Source organism: Nycticebus coucang, chromosome 10 (assembly GCF_027406575.1).
Source record: "Nycticebus coucang isolate mNycCou1 chromosome 10, mNycCou1.pri, whole genome shotgun sequence".
Lineage (NCBI taxonomy): Eukaryota > Metazoa > Chordata > Mammalia > Primates > Lorisidae > Nycticebus > Nycticebus coucang.
The window spans coordinates 54,996,413-55,020,092 of NC_069789.1; the positions used below are offsets into that span (position 1 = coordinate 54,996,413).

The 23,680-nt window shown below is 37.4% G+C and overlaps 1 protein-coding gene and 1 pseudogene across 1 annotated transcript in view; one reads left to right on the plus strand and one right to left on the minus strand.

The window, feature by feature from the left end:
* The first annotated feature begins 3,771 nt into the window (after nucleotides 1-3,771).
* Nucleotides 3,772-12,787, plus strand: LOC128596412 (myosin light chain 6B-like; annotated as a pseudogene).
* A 247-nt stretch (nucleotides 12,788-13,034) lies between these two features.
* LOC128596413 (C4b-binding protein alpha chain-like) overlaps nucleotides 13,035-23,680 on the minus strand; it is a 57,926-nt gene continuing 47,280 nt past the window's right edge. The window contains exons 5-7 of the mRNA XM_053606050.1: nucleotides 15,069-15,236; nucleotides 13,913-14,088; nucleotides 13,035-13,401 (exon numbers count right to left, since the gene is read on the minus strand). Of these exons, the coding sequence (XP_053462025.1) occupies nucleotides 13,228-13,401; nucleotides 13,913-14,088; nucleotides 15,069-15,236 (518 nt within the window). The 3' untranslated portion in view covers nucleotides 13,035-13,227. The remainder of the gene's footprint in view (nucleotides 13,402-13,912; nucleotides 14,089-15,068; nucleotides 15,237-23,680) is intronic.

The following is a 23,680-nucleotide window of genomic DNA, read 5'->3' on the forward strand; positions in this document are numbered from 1 at the left end:
TGAAAGCTATAACCCAGTTATAACCCAAGAATAGGGAGAAGAGAAACAGGATGGGGAGGGAGGGGGGAGGTTGGCAGAGGGAGGGTAATTGGTGGGATTAAAACTAAGGTGCATCTTACAAGGGTATATATGAATCTTAATAAATGTAGAATGTAAATGTCTTAACACAATAACTAAGAAAATGCCAGGAAAGCTATGTTAACCAGTGTGATGAAAATGTGTGAAACGGTCTATAAAACCAGTATATGATGCCCCATGATCGCATTAATGTACACAGCTATGATTTAATAATAATAATAAAAAAAGAATGAAGGTAAAGGCTCGGTGTCCATAGCACAGTGGTTACAGCACCAGCCACATGCACCGAGGGTGGCAGGTTTGAAACCAGCCCAGGCCAGCTAAACAACAAGGGCACCTGCAAACAGAAAAGAAAAAAAAATAGCTGGGTGTTGTGGCGGATGCCTGCAATCCCAGGTACTTGGAAGGCTAAGGCAAGAGAATTGCTTAAGCCCAAGACTTTGAGGTTGCTGTGAGCTGTAACGCCACAACACTCTACCCAGGGTGACAGCTTGAGAGTCTGTCTCATAATAAATAAATAAATAAATAAATAAATAAATGAATAAATAAATAAATAAAATGAAGGTAAAAAAGTAACTACAGTCAATAATCAATAAAGAGGTCAAGTAGCATGCTAATATGATTTCCATGAAGAAAGGGAATAATAAAGAAGGATTATTGAAAACATCATATGAAAAAATGTCTGAGTTGAGCTCCTTGTAGATTCTGGATATTAGCTCTTTGTCATATACAACTGAACCATAAAAGAGAATGAAATAATGTCTTTTGCAACAACCTGGCTAGAACTGGAAGTCATTACCCTAAGTGAAGTAACTTAGGTTGAAAAATCAAATACTTTATGTTCTCACTTCCAAATGGGAGCTAAGCTATGGGTGTTGCACAGTCCTACGGGGTGGAATAAGGAACACTGGAGACTCAAAAGTGGGGAAGATGGGAGGAGGATGAGGGATAAAAAGTTACCCTTTGGGTGTGACATACACTATTCAGGTACTATTCAGACTTTACCACTGTATAATATATTCATGTATCAAAGCTCCACTTGTACCCCCTAAATATGTTGAAATTATTTAAAAAACATTTCTTAGAACAAAAGAACATGAGTTTATAGGTAGAAAGGCCCATGAAAAAGTAGCATAATGAATGAAATGAAAATAATGTAGCAAAGCACATCAATATGATATTTTAGAACATACCATGAATAAAGATTACATCCTAAAATATTCTAGAGTATAGAAAAAAAAATCAGGTGAGAAATCAGGATATATTCTTACTTCTCAATATCTGTATTGGAAGCAGGCATGGCTCATGCCACTAATTCTAACACTTTGGGAGGCTGAGATGGGTAGATTGTTTGCACTCAGGAGTTTGAGAACAGCTTGAGCAAGAGTGAGACAGGTCTCTACTAAAAATAGAAAAATTAGTCCAGCATTGTGGTGGCACACACTTGTAGTCCCAGCTACTTGGGAGGCTGATGCAGGAGGACTCCTGGAGCCCAAGAGTTTGAGGTTGCTATGAGCTATGACACCAAAGCACTCTACCCAGAGTGACTGAGTGAGATTCTGTCTCAAAAAACAAACAAACAAACAGACAGACAAAAAACCTGTATTGGAAGTAATAAGACAATGGATACATTCCTTTAAAATGTGAGAAAAAAAAATCATTTTTACCCAGCCTTCTACCCCCAGCTAAATTATCAATCAAATGTGAGAATAATTATAGTTTCAAAGATACAGAAGCTCACTTCATTTTTTTTGTTTTTGTTTTGTTTTTTTTTTTGCAGTTTTTGGCCAGGGCTGAGTTTGTAACCGCCACCTCCAGTATATGGGGCTGGTGCCCTATTCTTTTGAGCCATAGGCACCGCCCAGGAGCTCACTTCTTGAGCAAATTTAATTTCTTAGGCAGCCCTTGGGCTGGGGGATGTGTTCTAATAAAATGAGGAAATAAACTAAGAAAGAAAAAAATATAAATCTAAGAGATGAAAAAAGGGCAGGAAGGCGAGCCTACAGACTTGAGAGTGTCCATTGCACATTATTGGGTATGGCATACCCTGTCTATGTCCTGTCAATATCTTTAGGGCTTTGCTACTTCCTCACAATCTGAACACCTTACAATTACTCATCTTGCTTCCTTTCAGAACAATTTAAATATACTCTGATTTTTACTTAAGACAAAAGGAAGGTAATTTACACCTAGTAGAAGCAGACTTCAATTAACAACTGATGTGGAAGTTATTGTAAAACTATCCCAGCTCTTTGTCCCTATGTGTGATTAGTCTAGGACAGTGCTTTTCAACCTTTTTTTGTATCACAGCACACTTGAACCCATAGTTAAACTTGCACAGCAGACTTAAATTATGTTGATCCAAAAAAAGAGTATAAAAAAGAATATACTTACTATGCTTTGAACTTATTTCAAAAATAATTTAATTAATGGTCTTGAAAATTTGTTGTGGCACACCTAAGATCCTCTCACAACACACCAGTGTACCATGGCACACTCTTTGAAAATCACTGCTCTAAGGTGTGAGTTCAACATTTTTATTAGTTTCCCTTGGAATTAGGCTTTGGTCATCCTGTCTTGATGACACATCTTTTTGTGGCTTCCTTTCCTTTCCTGTCTCACTGCTTTACTTCCATTACAGTATTTCCTGCACTTCCCAAACAAACTACTCACACTTTAATTCTTGTTTCAAAGTCTATTTCTGGGGGCAACTAAGCCGAAGTGGGAGAATGTAGAGCTATGCCCTAAAGGTCCATAGGACAAGAGAACTTGATAAAGCATCTGATTTCTTTGTATATTGAAACACATTTAGTAAACTGAAAAAATCTCTTGCAGCCTATAGCAAGAAATGAAAGTAGAAATATAGAAAAAAAAGCAAGCAATTAAGAAGGCAACCAACATTACAAAAAAGGGCATTACAGACACCAGAATAAAACAAAAGAAAGGAAATGTGCTCACAGAACAATACTTGGTTTAGTGCATAGTCACAAAATGCAAGAGTCATTGCTCATGTAACCAAAATTGTACAATATGCAAGAAAGATGAAAAACAGGTGGTAATTAAAAGATGATTAAATCTTTGTAATGAATGTATAACATCTAAAATAATTTCAGGAAAATAGAAAAAAGTTGGCTAAAAATGTGGAGATAAACACCAGAAAAAATGTGAGAAATGACAGTAGTTCTCTAGGAGTAGGAAAAAAGAATTGCATGGGTACATATAGAACCCTAATTTGCTAAAGATAAATATATTTTAAATTAATTCTAAAGATTAATGAAGTTGATAGGAAAAGAATTAGATGCATTTATAACATGGCTCATAATTTATAAAATTATGTACAAAAGTTAAAATTTTAAATATGAAATTTACATTTGAAGTAGAAAGAGAAAAATGGCTAAGTACTGGAGGTGCGCTATTTATACCTACCTTTATTGTTTTAATATGATATTTGTTTACATGTACATATACTTATATTTGACAATTTTGAAGACAATAAACTAAAGAGTGAAAGAATAATTTAAATCAGTGTTAAAATAAGTCTGTACAGCTCCTTTATATTCATAAAGAAGGGTAAAGAAGAAAACATGAAGAATTAGTATTTTATAACTTCAACTAGGTTCCCCCATCCCCTAAGTGGACCCTGAAGGAGACAGATGCCCCCATGGGCACACTGTCCTTTGGCCACCAGACATCATGCCTCCCAAGAAGGATGTTCTGGTGCAGAAACAAGCCAGCCCCCCATCTCCAAGCCTGCTGGAAAGCCAACAGCAAGGCCCCCTCCAGTCAAGACCAAGGCTGAGCCATCTGTTCCCTAAACCCCTCAGAAAACCCAGGAGCCCCCATCTATCTCTCCAAAGTTGTGATCTCTCTCCAAGTTTGTGATCAACCAGCTGGAGGAGTTCAAAGAAGCCTTTCAGCTGTTTAAGTAGGAGATGGCAAGATCCTATACAGCCTGTGTGGGAATGTAATGAGGTCCTGGGGCCAGAACCCCACCAACATCAAGGTGCTCAAGCTCCTGGGGAATCCCAAGAGTGATGAGCTGAAATCCCAGTGTGTGGACTTTGAGACATTCCTGCCCATGCTCCAGGCAATGGCCAAGAACCAGGACCAAGGCACATATGAAGACTACCTGGAGGGGCGTCATGTGTTTGACAAGGAGGGGAATGGCAAAGTCATGGGAGCAGAGCTCAGACATGTCTTCACCACCCTGGGGGAGAAGATGACTGAGGAGGAAGTGGAGACTGTTCTCACAGGACATGAGGACAGCAATGGCTGCATCAACTATGAGGCCTTCCTAAAGCACATCCTAAGCTTCCAAGTTCTGCAGGTAGACCCTCCCACCCTTCCAGTCTTGGGAGACCCAGGCAGAAGCACATTTCAGCCACCAGGAGGCCATCTACTGATTCAAAATAAAGAAGGATTCCTCCCTTGGGGGGGAAAAAAAAAAAGACTACTTTTATACTCTTATGATTGAGGCATGTGCTAGATAACTTTATCTGAGCACATTAATAATATGAAAAACAAGAATACCTAGCTACCCATTCTAACCCTCTAGTAAGATGGCATGGAAAGAGACTTTGCAGATAGTGGAAAGTTTAATTTTAATTGTGAAATTAACTTACTTGCAAAATTAAAAAATTAATTTATTTATAACATTAATTTTGAAAATGCAAACTTAGTTATTCTTTTACAGTCAATCCTCATAACCAAACTAATTTCTCTAAATCAGGAATCCATTCTTAAACACAGCTACTATTATTGACAAAAGTTTTTTACAATCAGATACAAATCCATAACAGATATATCTTCATTGTGGATTTTACTCTTGATCATGACTCGACTTATTAATGCCCTTTCCCTTGGGTTCTATTTTGCTTTAAATAAATACCACCTTTCCCTTTCGTTTGCATCTGCCTAGCCATGTTTCTAATATTTCTGAATCACTTTGTTTTATATGTCTCTCTTGTAGATTGTAGACAGTTGCATCTTTGACCCAATCTAAGAGTCTTTGTCCTTAAACAGAGACTTTTAGCCCTTTTCATATTTAACTCTCAATTAAATGATTAGCCAATAACACATCTATTATTATGTTTTATCATTTCTGAGAGTCATTGTCCTTACATAGAGACTATGTAACATAATTTTATATTTAGTTAATCAATATGCTCATTTATACTTCTATTATTATATTTTATGATTTGCTTCTCCAAAAGTAATTTTCTTCTAGTAAATTGGAAAATAGTTATTTTGTTTTATATCCTACAACTGCTTGCCTTCTTAAGAATGATACTTTAGAAGATAACTCAGTTTTCCAAAGTTGTTGCTCCATCAATGAAGGAATAATGAAATAAAGGAGGAAAAAAATCTAATTATTTCTCTCTAACTATGAAAAAAAAAGTTTTTTTATCTATATAATGCACTTAAAAACAGCAGCTATCAACACAGTGACATCAGCAAGGTGACAAAGTAGGAGACTCTCACCATGACTCCTTCCCCCAAAGTACAAATAGCAATATTCAAAGTCAGGACTACCACCTCGAATTCAGCAGAACTCAGGGGAGATATGGAAAAACTCCCTGGCCACACAGAAATAAGAAAAGCCAAAATTGTTAAGAAGAAAAGTTATTTTCAACTATGCTACCTCATCCTTTAAGCTGGCATAACCCACTGATAGAGAACTTCCCTGGCCCCACAGTTTCCAGGTGGGACATTAGAATTGGAAGTAGATGTTTGATCTTCCCGCTGGTAGCTGGGCATGGTGTCTCACATCTGTAATCCTAGCACTCTGGGAAGTTGAGGAGGTGGATTGCTTCAGCTCACAAGTTCCAAGACCAGCCTGAGCAAGTCCAAGACCCTGTCTCTAAAAACAATTGGGTGTTGTGGCAGGTGCCTGTAGCCCCAGCTACTCAGGAGGCTAAGGCAAGAGGATCGCTTTAGCCCAAGAGTTTGAGGTTCCTGTGGGCTATGACACCATGACTCTCTACCCAGGAAGACAGAGTGAGACTCTGTCTCAACAAAAAAAGCAAGAAATTTTCATGGAATCCCACTCTAGTCCTGTCCTTCAGGAAGCACTGGATATGCCAGGAGGGCTAACTGGACTGGAAGGAAATGAAAAAAAGGAGCAAAGGTCCTCATCACAGTGACTTGCATATGGTTCTTGATGGGGACTCTGCATTTCAATTAGCAGGGACACTACAGAGAGAAGGGAGGCCAGTGCCATAGTGCTTCAAGAGGCACAATCTGCAGGAAGACCCAAGTCCCTAATAAGACTTCCCACATACCTCAGATTTTTGGTGGCTCTTTCCATAACCCTAAAACAACTAACAGGTTGGGGATTAAGTTCTTAAGTCTTCCCCACACCCCAAACCACTGTACCCGTGTATTTAAGTTCCAGGGCAGAATTTACATTCTGGTACTCACAATAAGTGTTCCCCAGACCAGGCAGCCACAAAAGAGCAGTAATAGTTCCAGTGCAGTGTTTAGTTTCTGATACCTTATATGAGTCCTTCCCAGAACAAGAAGCAACTATAGGTTAGCAATTCAATTAAGTTCTCATAGTAACTAGTAAATGTCTAATACCACCAAAGAATCCCTGCAAAGGCTGGAAGAGGTAGCTATATTTTCAAATGCAGAGGCATCAATGTAAGGACACTGGAATGGGAAAATTCAAGGAGTGTGACACCACAAGAAAATCCAACAATGCTCTAATAATGAATTAAGAAGAAATGAAGATTGGTGAAATGTCTGACAAATAATTGAAGAAAAAATTGAAGAAGACAAAGTAATCTTTAGAAAGTTCAGGGAATCACAAAAAAATGCATAGATAATTAAACAAAATTTAGAAAAGAATCCAGAAAGAAATTTAAAAATTAACAAAAAAGTAGAAATAATTTTTAAAAACCAAATAGAACTCCTAGAAATAAAGAATACAATAGCTGAAATGAACACCTCAATAGAAAGTTTCAACAGCAGACTTGAGCTGAGGAAAGAATCAGAGAGCTTGAAAATAGAGCATATTGATTTACCCAATCAGAAATGCAAAAAGGAAAAAGAATTTAAAAAAGAGTGAAGAAAGGCTATAGGATCTAAGGGACACTATCAAGCAAATTAACCTCTGCGTAATACAAGATTCCAAAGGAAACTGAGACAAAAAGGCATAGAAATTATTTTTAAGGAAATGATGGTTGTAATTTTCTTAAATCTATAGAAAGATGACAGCATTCAGGTACAAGAAGCTCAGAGCTCAACAATTCAATTTGATCCAAAGAGCAATTCCTAAGACACATGTAATAAAATTATTTTAAATTTAAGAAAAATGAAAAATACTGAAAACAGCAAGGTAAAAGAAATATACCACATTCGACAGAGCCATAAGAGCTTCCAGAGGTTTTCTTAGTAGCAATTCTGCAGACCAAAGCAGACAGAAATGATATATTAAAAGTTATGAAGAAAAAGAAATTTTCCCCAAAAAATACTGTACTCAGTAAAACTATCTTCAAACATGAAGGCATAATAAAGATTGTCCTGAACAAACAAAAGGTTAGGAAATTTGTCAATACCAGACTTGTCTTATAAAAAACGCTAAAATAAGTTCTTTAATCTGAAAGAAAAGTATACCAGTGTGTTATAATAAAACATCTGGGGGGCATAAAATTCACTGGTAAAAGTACACAAATTCAGATGTCTAATATTGTAATTGTGGTAAGTAAACCACCTATAACTTTAGCATGAAAACTTAAAAACAAAGGTGGAAAGGATAATAATGACTACAAACAGTAGAGATAGACAATATAAAAAGATGCAAATTGAGATGACAAAACATTAAAGTAATTTGCCTTTGTTTCCCTTCATTTCTTATAGATCAAAGTTATCAGTTTAAAATAACCTGCTATAACTATAAAAATTATTGTATCCAGAAAAACTGTCCTTAAACATGAAGAAGAGACAAAGACTTTCCTGAAAAAGCAAAAGATGAGGAAATTTGTCAATACCAGACTTGTCTTACAGAAATGCTAAAAGGAATTGTTCAATTTGAAAGAAAAAAGTATACTAATGTGTACTTATGGTAACAAAAAAACAAAATCTATGGTAGATAACAACAAGCATAAATAGCACAGAATTAAGGCATACTACTAAAAAAATCACTTAACAACAAATGAAGACAGTAAGATAGAAAGGTAGGAAGAAAATCTACAAATGAAAAACCACAATACAGAAAACAAGCAACATAATGGTAGTAGTAAGTCCCTAGCTATTAATAATAATCTTGAATGAATTTAATTTTCCAATTATAGGATGTAGTGACAGAATGAATAAAAATATAGCACCCAATTATTTTCTACCTGTAAGACATGCATTTGACCTATAAAGACATGCATAGAATGAAAGTGAAGGGATGGAAAAAATTTTTCCATACAAATGGTAACCAAAAAAAAAAAAAAAAGTAGAAGTAGCAATATCTACATCAAATTAAATTCACTTTAAGATAAGAATGGCAAAAAAAAAAAAAAGAAAGAGAGAGAGAAATAAAAAGGAAAGCATTATGTAATAATAAGGGGGTCAATAGCAAGAGGATATAGCATTTATTTTAATATGAATACATGTGCATTCAACATGAGAGCACTAAAATACACAAAGCAAATACTAATAAACTGAAAGGGAATGACTGCCCTACGAAAATAATAAAAGATTTCAATGCTTCACTTTCAGCAAAAGATAGATCATCTGACAGAAAATCAAAGAAACATTGGAGTTAAACTATACTTTGGAACAAATGGATCAAACTGCCATTTATAAAACATTTCATCCAACAGCAGCAAGATACATGTTCTTCTTATCAGCACATGGAATTTTTCCACAGGATAGACCATATATTGGCCACAAAAAAAATCTCAACAAATTTTTAAAAATCATATCAAGTATCTTTTCTAAGAACAGAAAAAGAGTAAAAATCAATAATAAGAGGAACTGTGGAAAATGTACAAGTACGTAGAAATTAAACATTAAGCATATGAATGACCAAGTGGGTCAATGAAGAAATAAACAAGGATATTGAATAACTGTCTTGAGTCCAATGAAAATGGAAAAATAACCTCTGCAAACTGATGAGATACAGAAAAAGCAGTACTAAGAGGGAAATTTATAGAATAAATGCCTCTATATGAAAAAGTACAAAGATTGTAAATGAACAACCTAACAGTGCACCTCAAGGGATTTGAGAAGCAAAAACAAACCATCCCCAATGAACAAACAACAACAACAACAAAAATCCTTCTCAAAGCTAACCATCAATAAAATGGAAAGTTGGTTTTGAAAAAAAAAGTGACAAAATATTAACTAGACTAAGAAAAAAAGAGAGATGACCCAAATAAGTAAAATCAGAGATGAAAAAGGAGATATTACAGCTGATACCACAGAAATACAAAGAATCCTTACAGACTATTAGAACCAAACATGTGCCACCAAATTGGAAAAACTGCGCCATAAACTGCACCATACACATACAACCTACCAAAACTGTGCCAGAAGAAAATAGAAACCCTAACTAGACCAGTAAGGAGTAATGAGAACTAATTAGTAATAAAAGGTCTTCCAACAATGACAAAAAATTTTTAGGACTGACTGGTTTCACTGATGAATCCTCCAATGTTTTAAAGAAGGAAATATACCAATTCTTTTCAAAGTATTCTAAAAATTGAAGAATAGTGAATTCTTCATTTTTTTTTTTTTTTTTTTTGTGGAGACAAGAGTCTCACTGTACCGCCCTCGGGTAGAGTGCCGTGGCGTCACACGGCTCACAGCAACCTCTAACTCTTGGGCTTACGCGATTCTCTTGCCTCAGCCTCCCGAGCAGCTGGGACTACAGGCGCCCGCCACAACGCCCGGCTATTTTTTTGTTGCAGTTTGGCCCGGGCTGGGTTTGAACCCACCACCCTTGGCATATGGGGCCGGCGCCCTACTCACAGAGCCACAGGCGCCGCCCAGTGAATTCTTCTATACTCATTCTACATGGCCATTTTTAACCTGGTACTAAACTAACAGGGACACAATAAAAGAAAATTACAGGCAATATGTCCAATGAACATAGATGCAAAAATCCTCAACCTCTGCAGACATCGAAAATAGATAGAGACAACCACAGCAATAAGCCACAGACAATAAAAACATGGACATCTATTTGGATTTCCTTGCTTACTATCATACAGCTGCTACTCACATGAGCCTATGCTGGCAGTTCAACTGTTTGGAAATGTGCTATATCTGACCACCTAATGATATGCCGAAATGGTAATTATTTTTCTGTATGTTCTAAAATGTATTTAAAATTGAGTGTAAAATATCCAGGGTCCAGTCCTTTCTCTTAAATCATCAATGTGCAGCAAGTTGAACAAGTTCCTCTCTTGTAAAACTTCTGATTAAGGCCTTTATAGTCCTCTTAGGCTCACTTATAGTCTTAAGAGTCTCCTCCAGTGAAGAATGTGGAGAAAAGGATGTTTATAATAAACAAACAAGGCATTTAGATAATGAGAGCTGAAGAGGCCTTCCTAGTCACAGAATGGCTGAGGCACCATGGGGCTCCTGCCCAAAACGAAAAAGGCAAAACTAAATATGGTATACTACATCATTGACTTGAAGAATTGTAGTTGTTTTGTAAGCACTGTTAGGTTCCATTGGATTTGTGAGAATTTAGAGGATGAGCGGTATCAGAAAAGGCCCAGACTCTGGTGGGAGATAAGAAACTAAATAGCTTGCTCTATGAGCAAAGAGAATTGTGTTAGGGGCAATGCAAACCACAATTATCCAGGAATCTGACAAAGAGAAATGGGAGACCTGAGTAAAGAGCAAATGGAAGACTAGAATGACAGATCAGCACACAGGAAACTATAGAAAAGGCAATTGCAGGAGAGACCATCTGTGCCCTGCCCATATGACCTGGGCCTACACTGGAGGCTTCTGCAAATAGCCCCATAGCCTGCATTGGCTAATTGTTTCTCCTGCATCACAGAGATCCCTGTCCTCAGAGCCCGCATCTAGATAGCCAACAGTGTGGGTCCCTTTTCCAGGAGCCAGTGCTGCTGAAGCTGGACTTCTCCAGGGAGGGAAAGGAAAGGGTGATAAATACCACAGGTCCTCATCCAGAGACAGACAACTCAGAACTGAGTTCCACATGCTGTCCAAGGCTGTTGGCGTGGCTGATCCCTTTAACAACAGTGATCTTCCCTCAGCAATGTTCCCTCTTTAGCTCTCCTCCCTTCTCGTACTACTGCCCACCACTCACAGTGCCTTCCCTTCCAAGGAAACTATCTGCCCACAAATCCTTGCCTCAGGAGAAATTAAAAAATAAATACCAAACAAAGAAATTCCTAGTACCATACTTATACATATCCTCCATGTTAAGTGAGTGGCTAAGTCTGTTTTCTTTTGCTTAGAACACCTGAACTTTGGTAATTTGTTTAAAAATTAATTAATTTTTTTACAATTCTTGATACTAACCAAGGGCATGGTTAGTACCTCCTGAGGGCCTTCTTCTTGGTCAGGACTCTGCAGTCTTCCAAGGTGACACAGGGGATCCTGTGGGAGAGGCTGGGCAAGCTAGGTCAGGTCTCTCTTTCTCTTCTTCTAAAGTCACCAGACTTTCCATTTCAGCCCATTAACTCACTAATTAATTAATCTGTTAATCTATGAGAGGATAATTCCATTCATGAAGACAGAGCACTCATAACTCAATCACTTCTTAAAAGCTCCATATATCGATACTCTTATATTGGGGATTAAGTTTCATCATTAATTTTAGGAAGAACAATACTTGAGCCATTGTGGGTTTCTCTAACAAGTTCAAGCCCTTCTGTTTCATCTAAAGTTCAGTGAAAGCCTGCTATACACCATCATCTCCTCGGAGTGTGATCAGGGAAATTAACCTAAAGAAGCCAGTGTTCCCCATATAAGTTTTCTTTCTCTGTTTGCTTCTTTTCCTTTTTTTTTTTTTTTTTTTTAACAATAACAGAGTATCACCCTGGGTAGAATGCCTTGGCATCAGCCTAGCTCATGGTAATGTCACAACCTCAAACTCCTGAGCTCAAGTGATATTCCTGCCTTAGCATCCCAAGTAGCTGGGACTATAGGTGCTTGTCAAAACACCCAGCTAATTTTTTTTCTAGGAGAGACAGATTATGTCTCTTGCTTAGACTGATCTTGAACTCCTGAGCTCAAACAGTCCACTAGCATCAGCCTCCCAAAGTACAAGGATTATAGATGTTAGCCATGGGCACCCAGGCAGCCATAGAGTTTTGCATACAGAAAAAGAAGGGACAGACAAAGGAGTTATGACTAAGAAAGGGACTTCAGAGGAAGTGATGACTTGAAGGAATACAATCCTCCAAAGTGCTCATGGATATAAAGGAGATCAATAACGAGTATTTTCTCATGTGTGGAACAGCTGCTCAAGCCATTTTAATTTAGTAGTGAGAAAAAATGGAGGCCAAATCAGGTGAGATAGCACAGGGGGTCAACATGTGACCTTTCACCTTCTTCCGTCTTTCAGAGTTCCTTCTTTGGGGTTGGAATGAGGAGGTCAGGCACAAATATAACCCCCTTCACAGAGGCAACAGTGGAGATGTGCCTGAATGAAAGAGGCACCATGCACATGAGTTCAGATGAGCACGTGAGTCCCCTACATGGGGAGAATGGACAAGATTTTGGGGTGTGTTGACACCTCATCTGACCCAGAAGACCTGAGCAGTGCGCACTCAAGAACCTGTGGAGTAAAGGCAGACTGGGGACACATACTGGTGGGACCCAAGCAGGTGTTTTTGTGGCCCATACAGGAAAATAAAAGCTTATGTAATGGATTTGCTGAGTATTTTTATATCATAGAGTCCTAAATGACCACAAAGAGAAAAGAGTTTTTGGTATATATATTTTTAATCAAAAAATGTACACTTTATATCCAGAAAAGTGAAAACATGAGCCACAAAATGGTCAAAAATTCTATAATTTCAAAGCAATAAACTTTAACAAATTATCATTTTAAACATTTATGACAATGAATGTGAGGCCAAAGCAAAGGTGGCTATACTAAACTGAAGTGATCTGTATTGACTCACAGGAGGCAAGCCAGGAAGGCACTTTTTTCTCCCTCCTTTTGGAAAATTACAATTCTTTATCCGGAGTAGCCTGTCTTGCCTTCTCTCTCAGTATTTCCAGTAGAGCAATCTCCACAGACAGCTTATATGCCTCTTGGGCCGCTTTCACATCCTCTTGCCTTGGGAGACACTGCATGACTTCTCTGCCTGCCCGCACTTTCTCACAGATTTGAGCAGCATCCTAAAAGAGATGTAGATGATGGGTGTGACTGAGAGACCTCTTCTCCCACACCATGAGAGAGGGTGCGTCCTAACAATGGAAAGACTGCAGGATCAGGACCAAGGCCAACCTCAGATAGCAGTTGAGCAAGGTTTGGTCCCACAATAGTCTTTCCCAAAGGGACATGGACTGTTTTGGGACAGCAGCCCAGAAAGATTTGGAGGAGATACTTTTGGTGATCCTACAGGTATAGAACAATAGTTTACTACATAGCATAGAAAACATAAAGGTAGGAGTCTGTGCTCCTGGGTCTCTGGGACAGTGCTTTGTTGTGCCTTAGTTTTTCCTGTTCTCAAGTAAGAGCAGAACTTGCCATTCCTAACTCAGAGTGGTTTACAGCGAAAGAAAGCATTATCTTGAATCCCTCAGAAATGAATTCTGTCAAGTCAGATCTCACCACTGCTGATTGGGACAGAGCTTGGATGGATACCATAGATGTAGGAGTTGTTACCAAAGACCATCCTTGACTTACCCACTCACACATGGGCACTCCTGGGTACCAGGTTCTGTTCTCTAAGCAAATGATGCTTTCAGGACCAACTCTACTGTAGCCAGAGTGACAATGGATGGTGATGTTTTCAGGTTCAACATACTGATCCTTATCCACAGATAGCCTTCCATTCACTATTTCTGGTTTCATACACACAGCTGTAATGGAAAAATATTTTTAACAATTGGCAAATCTAAGAAGAAAGACATGGTAACAGTCTAGTATAAAAAGAATAAACTATTATAGGTGCTACTAGTTATTTTCACTGTTTTTCTTTTTGCTAACAACAATATTAGCTAATTTTGAGCATGACCACTCATCAGATGTTGGCCTAAGCATGTCATGTGATTATCTCATTTTAGTCCTACAATAGCCCCACGATTCCCATTTTATCAAGGAGAAAGTTGAAATACACAGAGGTTAAGAAATTTGCTCAGGTCATAACACATTTTTAAAAACATGATAGAATATTTTTAAATGAAGATGCATGATCCCAAATTCTCAGCTACCAATTTATTGCTCACTCCCAGGCTCGTTTGCTCCAAGATTCTAAATATAAAAATTTCCTTCTTGCCAGTTATCCTCCTGTGTACAATGGAGAGACTTTTGTCAAATAAATTCTGAAATTATTCATAGCAAAATGATACATGTTGATAACAAATTCACATGCATATAAAAACTAGACCCAATTTCGATTCCACCTGTCCCCATAACAGACAGCTAAAAGGCACTCACATTCACAAATCTATGTCCTAGGAGGTTTTAGAATTAGCCAGAAGAACGTACATTTGCAATAGAGCAAGTTTCCATGAAAACTTTCCCACAGGCCCACAGGTAAACTACTATAAAATGTGATATTTCTATGAATGGAATATATGGAAATATATACAAGAAACTGGCAATGGGTCTGCCTCAAGAAAATTGAATTTTGTGACTAGAAGAAGGAAGTAGAGATCAGTTTTCATGTTTGTCTTTTGCAATTTTTGCATTGGGAACCATTTGCATATATTGATTATTTAAAACAAATAAAATCAAATCAGATGTTTTCATACTGCCTCTCCCAGGGAAGAAACCGTACTCTTAATACTCTCATGGCAGTTCTACCCACTTAGCCATGAGTGAAAGGGAGCTGGATTACCTTTACATTGAGGGGGTGAAGGTGACCAGCGTGAAGAACGGCAGGAGAGTTTTGCCTGTCCCACCAGAGTGAATCCTTCATCACATTCGTAAGTAGTCTCATGTTTCAATGAGGATGAACGAACTCCTTTATGATGTCCATGGGCGATGGTAGGAGGAATATTGCAACCTTGATGGTGAGACATAAAAATGAGAGTGTGAGCATGTAGAAAGTGTACAATAGTATAACCTGGATGGAAGTGGAACACATTATTCTTTGTAAAGCATCACAAGAATGGAGAAGAAAGAATCCCAATTGTCATTGTGATATGACAATAATGTCCCAATTCTGATATGACAATTAATGACCTGGTACATGGGGGGAGATGGGGGAGGGGAGAGCAGAGAGAGGGAAGGAGAGAGGGGGATAGGGTGGGTCATGGTGTATGAGACAACTTTTGGGGCAGGGACACAATTATAAGAGGGACTTTACCTAACAAATGCAATCGATGTAATCTGGTTCTTTGTAACCTCAATGAATCCCCACAATAAAATAAAAAAAGAAAGTTTTAAATAAAATAGCATATCCTAGAATGTGTGTGGTTTATAGGAGGCCTCTTTCTGTCTTTTTTTTTTTTTTTCTTTTTGAGACAGAGTCTCACTATGTTGCCCTCAGTAGAGTGCCATGGAGTCACAGCTCACAGCAACCTCAAACTCTTGGACTTAAGTGATTCTCTTGCCTCAACCTCCCAAGTAACTGGGACTACAGGCACCCACCACAATGCCCAGCTATTTTTTTTTTTTTTTTGCTGTAGTTGTTATTGTTGTTTTGCAGGTCCAGGCTGGGATCCAACCCACCAGCCCCAGGGTATGTGGCAAGCACCCTAGCCACTAAGGTACAGGTGCCAAGCCCTCATTTTGTCTTTTTTAGTCCCTCTGTCCATAAGTTAACTTGGCCAAACCCACATACTCAGGTTAGGAAAGGGTCAAATTACAAGCTCTCAGGTTTTCCTTCATCTTATTGACAAGTTCACTCAACTTCTCATTCTATAGGGATAATTTTGGCATGAAGGTTTAATTCAACCCCAAATCACCCTATACTAGTGGTACACTTAATCCCTTTCAGGCTTAATCCAGAGATATGCATCTCTGAGAAACTGTGAGGAAGTTAAAACAGCCACAATCTCTGAGTCATTGCTTACCAGTCAAAACTGTTCAGCCATCCTGACCATGAAAATACTTATAGAATTTTAAATGATTTAGAAAAGAGCTCATAGGACAAATTAAAATGATAACTTGCACATTGAAATAATAAACAGGATATGGTACTGAGCACCTTTCTGAAAGGGAACATTATCAGGGTCCATAAACACTGAATAAAAGAGTTAAACAAAATAAAGTCTCAGGAATGTCAGACAAAAGGCTATAGTACTTATGAGTACTATGCTAAGATGCTCCCAGAAGCCTGGGGGAAAGGATGGTTCACAAACAAATATAAGTAAGATCGAAATGCTGGAATTCCCAGAATTCCAGATGGTGGAAGAAAGGATTCAATGACTCAGGAAAGTGAGCATAATGGAATGTACATGTACGGACACTGGAAAATCTACCAGGTGATTATGCCATGTGGGAAATCTTGGAGGAGACATTTACCAAGGCCATAAGGAATTCCCTGACAAGAGGAGTGCCTGCATCAAAAGCCACAGCTGATGATGAAAAAAGTCACTAATGAACAAAGTTGGCTGATAGCAATAGCATTCAGAGAGGTGCCTCATATGCTTTGGAAGTGATGCAGGATGGAGGGCAATATGCTCAGGAGACAGATCATATGCCAGGTCATCCCTAAGAGAAGATGCTTCACATGAAAAAGCACAGCCCAGGTGAAATACTGAGGGGAAAGTGCCAGAGCTGCCCCTTACTAGAGAGCCCATGGGAAAAAGTTGTGGTGCAGAACAAGAAGAGCAATAATTTGGTAGAGACCAAGCTCTTGAGGATTTGGGGACTCACAGAAAGATTAGGTGGGAGTGTTTCTTTTTGCTCCCTTTTTTACTTGTCACCTTCCAATTTGTCAACAAGCCCTGATGAATCCACAGCAAATTGAGACCTTGAGAGCACCGGTCACCAGGCTGTGGGCCCATGTAGGGTCACTTTGCCCCACCACAGACCCAAACTGAGAAGGCAGGAACCATATTTCCTTTATACACACCAGGTGCCTGTAACCTGCCTGGGAAGTCACAGATCTTAAATTTCCCTGTCTCCAAATCCCACACAACCATTCTCCTGTTTGGACTGTGATACCCACAACAGAACAGGAAGACAAAAGAGATCAGCAGGACCACTAAGGAGAAGAACATAGAGTTTCCTCAGAAAAACTAAAAATAGAACTACTATATGACCAAGAAACCCTACTCCTAGGTATGTATCCAAAGGATGGGAATTCAGTATATTGAAAAGATGTCTGCATTCCCATATTTACTGCCTCATTATTCATAATAGCCAAAATTTGGAATCAACTTAAGTATCCTTCATTGGGTGAGTGCATAAAGAAATTGTGGTACATATACACAATAGAATATTATATAGACACAAAAAAGTGAATTCTGCCATTGCAACAACATGTATGGAACTGGCAATCATGATGTTAAGTGAAATAAGCCAAACACAGGAAAACAAATCTTGCATGCTCTCACTCAGATGTGGGAGCTAAATATTAAAAACTATTACTCTCAGGACACAGAGAGGAGAATGATGGTTACCAAAGATTGGGGAGGATAACAGGAAACAGGGATAAAGTAGGGATTGTGAATGGGTACAAAAATATAGTTGTATTGAATGAACAAGATTTGATAGCACAACAAAGTGACTCTAATCAACAACATAGGTAAACTATAAAATACCTAAAAGAGTAGAATTGGAATGTTTCTAACATAGAGAAATGATCAATGCCTGAGGTGACAGATAGCCCCATTAACCCGATTTCATTAATTCAAACAGCATGCCGATACCCCAACATCACATGCACCCTATAAAAATATAGAACTATTATGCACCCATAACAATTATGAATAATAAATAAATGCAAAAAATACAGTGGAAAGTTTAACAACAGACTAGACCAAGCAGAGGAAATAGTTTCAGAGCTTGAAGACAAAACTTTTAAATCATATGTATCTCCAATGGCAAAGAAAAAACAAAAACCATGGAAAATCTATTGAGGGAATAATGGAGGAAAACTACCCTGGTCTTGCTAGAAATTTAGACATCTATATACAAGAAAGTCATAAAACTCCTGCAAGATTCATTGTAAGCAGAACATCACCAAGGCACATAGTCATTAATCTAGTCAAAGCCAAAGTGAAGGAGAAAATCCTACAAGCTGAATGATGAAAGCATCAGTTATTAAAAGGGAAACCCATTAGACTCACAGCAGACTTCTCAGCAGAAACTTTACAAGACAGAAGGGATTGGGGTTCCATCTTTTAGTCTTCTTAACATAATAACTATCACCAACAACCTAATGAACCATCTCAAGCACCTGGAAAAGGAAGGACAATCCAAAACTAAACCTAAAAGAAGAAAGGAAATAACCAAAATCAAAGCAGTATCAGATGAAATTGAGAACACAAAAATCTTTAGGAAGATCAGTGAAACATAAAGTTGGTTCTTTGAAAAGATTAATAAAATCAAAAAACTCTTGGCCAGACTAAACAGAAACAGAAAAGTAAGATCTCTAATAACTGTAATCAGCAATGAAAAGGAGACATAACAGACACCACAGAAATACAAAAGATCCTCGACAATTACAACAAAAAACTCCAGAAATTTGAAATGTAGAGAAAATGGACAAATACCTGGAAACACACCACCTTAAACTCAATCACACACACACACAAAAAATAGAAATTTTGAATAGACCTATATCAAGCACTGAAACTGCATAAACAATACAAAATCTTCCAAAACAGAAGAGCCATGGACTGGATAGTTTCACAGAATTCCACCAAACTTTCAGTGAGGAACGATTACCTATATTACATAACCTATTCCAAAACATAGAGAAGGAAGGAATCCTCCCCAGCATATTCTATGAAGCAAATACCACCTGCTTCCAAAACCAGGAAAGGATCCTATAAAAAAGGAAAACTATAGGCCAAAATCATTGATGAATATTGATGCAAAAATATTGAGTAAGATCCTAGCAAACAAAATATGACAACATATTAAAAAAATTATACATCGTGATCAAGTGGGTTTTATCCCAGGGATGCAATGTTGATTTAACATATGTAAATCCACAAATGTAATTCACTACATAAATAAAATCAAAATCTAAAGCAAAGACCATATGAGGCATTTGACAAAATCCAGCATCCTTTTGACAAGAAAACTTAAGAAAATAGCCCTAAGTGGGACATTTCTGAAACTGATAGAGGTCATCTACAATAAACACACAGGCAACATCATAGTGAAAGGAGTAAAACTGAAAGAATTTCCACTTAGAACTGGGACCAGACAAGAATGCCCACTGTCACCACTGCTGTTCTTCATAGTGCTGGAAGTCCTAGGCATTGCAATGAGGCAACAGAAGGACATTAAGGATATTCAAGTGGGGACAGAGGAAGTCAAACTCTCTTTCTTTATGGAAGACATAATCTCATACATGGAAAACCCCAAGGACTCAACCACAAGGCTCTTAGAAATGATCAAGAAATATAGTAATATCTCAGGATACAAAATCAGTACCAATAAATCAGTGACCTTCGAATATGCCAGTAACAGTCAAGCAGAGAATCAAATAAAGACACAATACCCTTCATTGACAGTAACATCAAAGAAAATGAAATACTTGGGAATACATCTAACAAAGGACATGAAAGATCTATATAAAGAGAACCATGACACCATGAGAAAAGAAATAGCAGAAGATGTTAACAAATGGAAGAACATGCCATGCTCATGGCTGGGAAGAATCAACATTGTTAAAATATCCATACTACCCAAAGTGATCTACAGATTTAATGCAATCCTCATCAAATCACTAATGTCATACTTTGAAGAACTTGAAAAAATAATACTTCACTTCATATGGAACCAGAAAAAAAAAAAAAACCCAAAAAACTAACAAAATTCTAAGAAATAAAAACAAATCTGGAGGCATTACATTACCAGACTTCAGGTTACACTGCAAATATGTAGTGATCAAAACAGCATGTAATAAAAATAGAGATGTAGATCTATGGAATAGATTAGAAAACCTAAAGATAAACCCAACCACATATTGCCATCTGATCTTTGATAAACCAAACAAAAGCGTACAGTGGGGAAAAGAATCCCTATTTAATAAATGGTGCTGGGAGAACTGGTTAGCCACATGTAGAAGACTGAAATTGGACCTTCATCTCTTTTCACTGACAAAAAATTGACTCTTGCTGGATAAAAGATTTAAATTTATGGGGGCAAGACATGATTGCAAGAGGGACTTTACCTAACAATTGCAATCAGTGTAACCTGGCTTATTGTACCCTCAATGAATCCCCAACAACAAAAATAATAATAATAATAATAATGAAAAGATTTAAATTTAAGACATGAAACAATAAAAATTCTAGAAAAACAGCTACTCAGGAGGCTGAGACAAGAGAATCACCTAAGCCCAGGAGTTGGAGGTTGCTGTGAGCTATCCGATGCCATGGCACTCTACCGAGGGCAATAAAGTGAGACTCTGTCTCTAAAAAAAAAAAAAATTCTAGAAAAAAGTGTGGGTAAAACTGTTGACAAAATCAGTCTGGGAAAAAAATTTAAGAAGAAGACACCATTGGCAATTGCAGCAAGACCAAAAATAAACAAAAATAAATAAATAGGAATGAGATTGTGGGATCAAATTCTCTCAGTTGGAGAGAATTCTTGTCTGGTTCCAGTTCTAAGTAGAAATGCTTGATCTCATTACTTGATCAAGCTAAAAAGCTTCTGCACAAATAAGGATACTACAACTAAAGCATACAGACAGCCTTCAGAATGGCAGAAGATTTTTGCATGCTATGAATCTGACAAAGGGCTGATAATTAAAATCTACAGAGAACTCAAATTAATAAGAAAAGAGCAAACAGCCCCATTTATAAGTGGGCAAGATGCTTGGACAGAAACTTCTCTGAAGATGGAAGACAAATGGCCAACAAATACATGAAAAAAATGCTCATTGTTTCTAATCATCACAGAATTGCAAATCAAAACTACTCTGAGATACCACCTAACTACAGTGAGATTAGCCCACATAAAATCTGAAAGCTGCAGATGCTGGTATGGATGTGGAGACGAGGGAACACTTTTGCACTGCTATGGGATTGAAAACTAATACCACCTCTTTAAAATGAGGTATGTAGAATTCTCAAAGAATTCTTAAAGTTGATCTTCCTTTTGATCCCACAATCTCATTACTAGGTATTTACCCAGAAGAACAAAAAAAAAAATTTTCCTACAAGGACATTTACAATAGAATGTTTATTGCAGTTCAATTCACAATTGCCAAGTTGTGAAAGCCACCCAAATGCTCATCAACCCATGAGTGGACATACATGGGGTGTGTGTGCCTTTTTATAGTCCATAAAATCCAGCACCCCTTCATGATTAAAGCCCCTAACAAGCTATAAATATATGTAACTTACTCAGATGGTAAAAACAATCCAACTAGCTCAAACAATTCTAATCAAAGTGTACAAATCTGGAAGTAAGACATTACCCAAATTGAAATTATAATACAAAGCTAAAAATGTAATCAAAATCATGATACTAGTACAGAAGTAGAAACATGGGTTGATGAAAAAAAAATAAAGAACCCAGAAATAAAAGCATATACCTACAGCCACCTGATTTTTTTTGACAAAGTAGACAAAAACATATACTGGGGAAAAGATGCCCAATCAATAAATAGTGTTGGGAAAACTGGCGAGCCAAGTACAGAAAAGTGAAACTGGATCCCTCTCTCTCTTCCTACACAAAATGTAACTCAAGATGGGTAAACGCTTAAGTGTAAGACCTGACATCATAACAATTCTAGAAGGAGACTTAATAAAAACCCTTCTGGACATTGGCCTGGGCAAAGAATTTATGACCCCATATGCAAATATAACAAAAACAATAAAGAATAAATGAGACTTAATTAAACTAAAAAGCTTCTTCACTGTAAACAAATTAATCAAGAGAGTACACAAACTACAGAATGAGAAAATATTTGCAAATTATTCATCTCACAATGGACTAATATCCGGCATTTGCAAGGAACTCAAATGAATCAGCAAAATAAATAAATAACCCTAATAAAAAGCAGACAAATGACATGAACATTTTTTAAGAGAAGATATACAAATGACCAACAAATATATGAAAAGAATTTCCAACATCACCAATCATCAGGGAAATACAAATTAAAATAGCAACTATTAAAAGTAAAAAAAAAAAAAATAGAGTCTAGCAAACATGTGGCAAAAAGGGAACACTTGTACACTGATGGTGGAAACATGCATTAGTACAACCTCAATGGAAAACAATATGAAAATTCCTCAAAGAAGTAAATGTAGACCTACCATTTAGTGCAGAAATCCCATTACTAGGTATCTATCAAAAAGAAAAGAAATCATTTCATCAAAAAATACATGGACTTCTATGTTTATCACCAAAAATTCACAATTGCAAAAATATGGAAACAACCTAAGCACTGATCAACTGATGACTAGATAAAGAAAACGTGGCATACTTTATACACACGTACACGCACACACCGTGGAACAGTCTTCAGTCATACAAAAGAATGTAATAATGTCTTTTGCGTCAACTTAGATGGAACTGGAAGCCATTATTCTAAGTGAAGTATCTTAGGAATGAGCAAAAAGAGTATTTCATGTACTTCCTTATGTATGTGAGCTAAACAATGGATTTACATAACCATGCAGAGTGGTATAATGGACCTTGGAGACTTGAAAGGGGAGAGTATAGAAGAAGGGGAAGGAATAAAAAATGACCTATTGAGTACAATGTACACCATTTGGGTGATGGATACACTAAATGCTGAATTCACCACAATATATCAAAAAGTATTTCATATATCAAAAAGTACAATCTGTTAATACTGAAACAGGAAAAAAAAAAAAAGAAGAAGAAGAAACAGGCCAGGCACAGGGCCTTTCATCTGTAACACAAATACTTTGGGAGGTTGGGGTGGGAGGATAACTTAAGGCCAGGAGTTCAAGAGCAGGTGGGGAATATAGTAAGACTCTGACTTAATCACTACAAATAAGAAAAATTAGTTAGGCATGATGGTATGCTCCTGTAGTCCCTGTTTCTCAGAAGGCTGAGGTACACTTCAGCCTACAAGTTAGAGGACGCAGAGCCATGACATCCAGCCTAGGTGAGAGAGCAAGACTCTTGTCTCTAAGAAAGAAAAAAAAAGAATAAATAGATAAATAATAAGAAGAAAGAGAATGATAAAGAGAAGAAAAAAAAGAAGAAAGAAGCTAAGTGAATGTAAGCATTATAATGAATTAGAAGGTCAGAAACACAACCAGGAGTGCCTGAGTTACACCAACTAACAGACCATGGCATTCTTAGGGGTAAAACTAGATGAGCAGCCAACAAGGACAG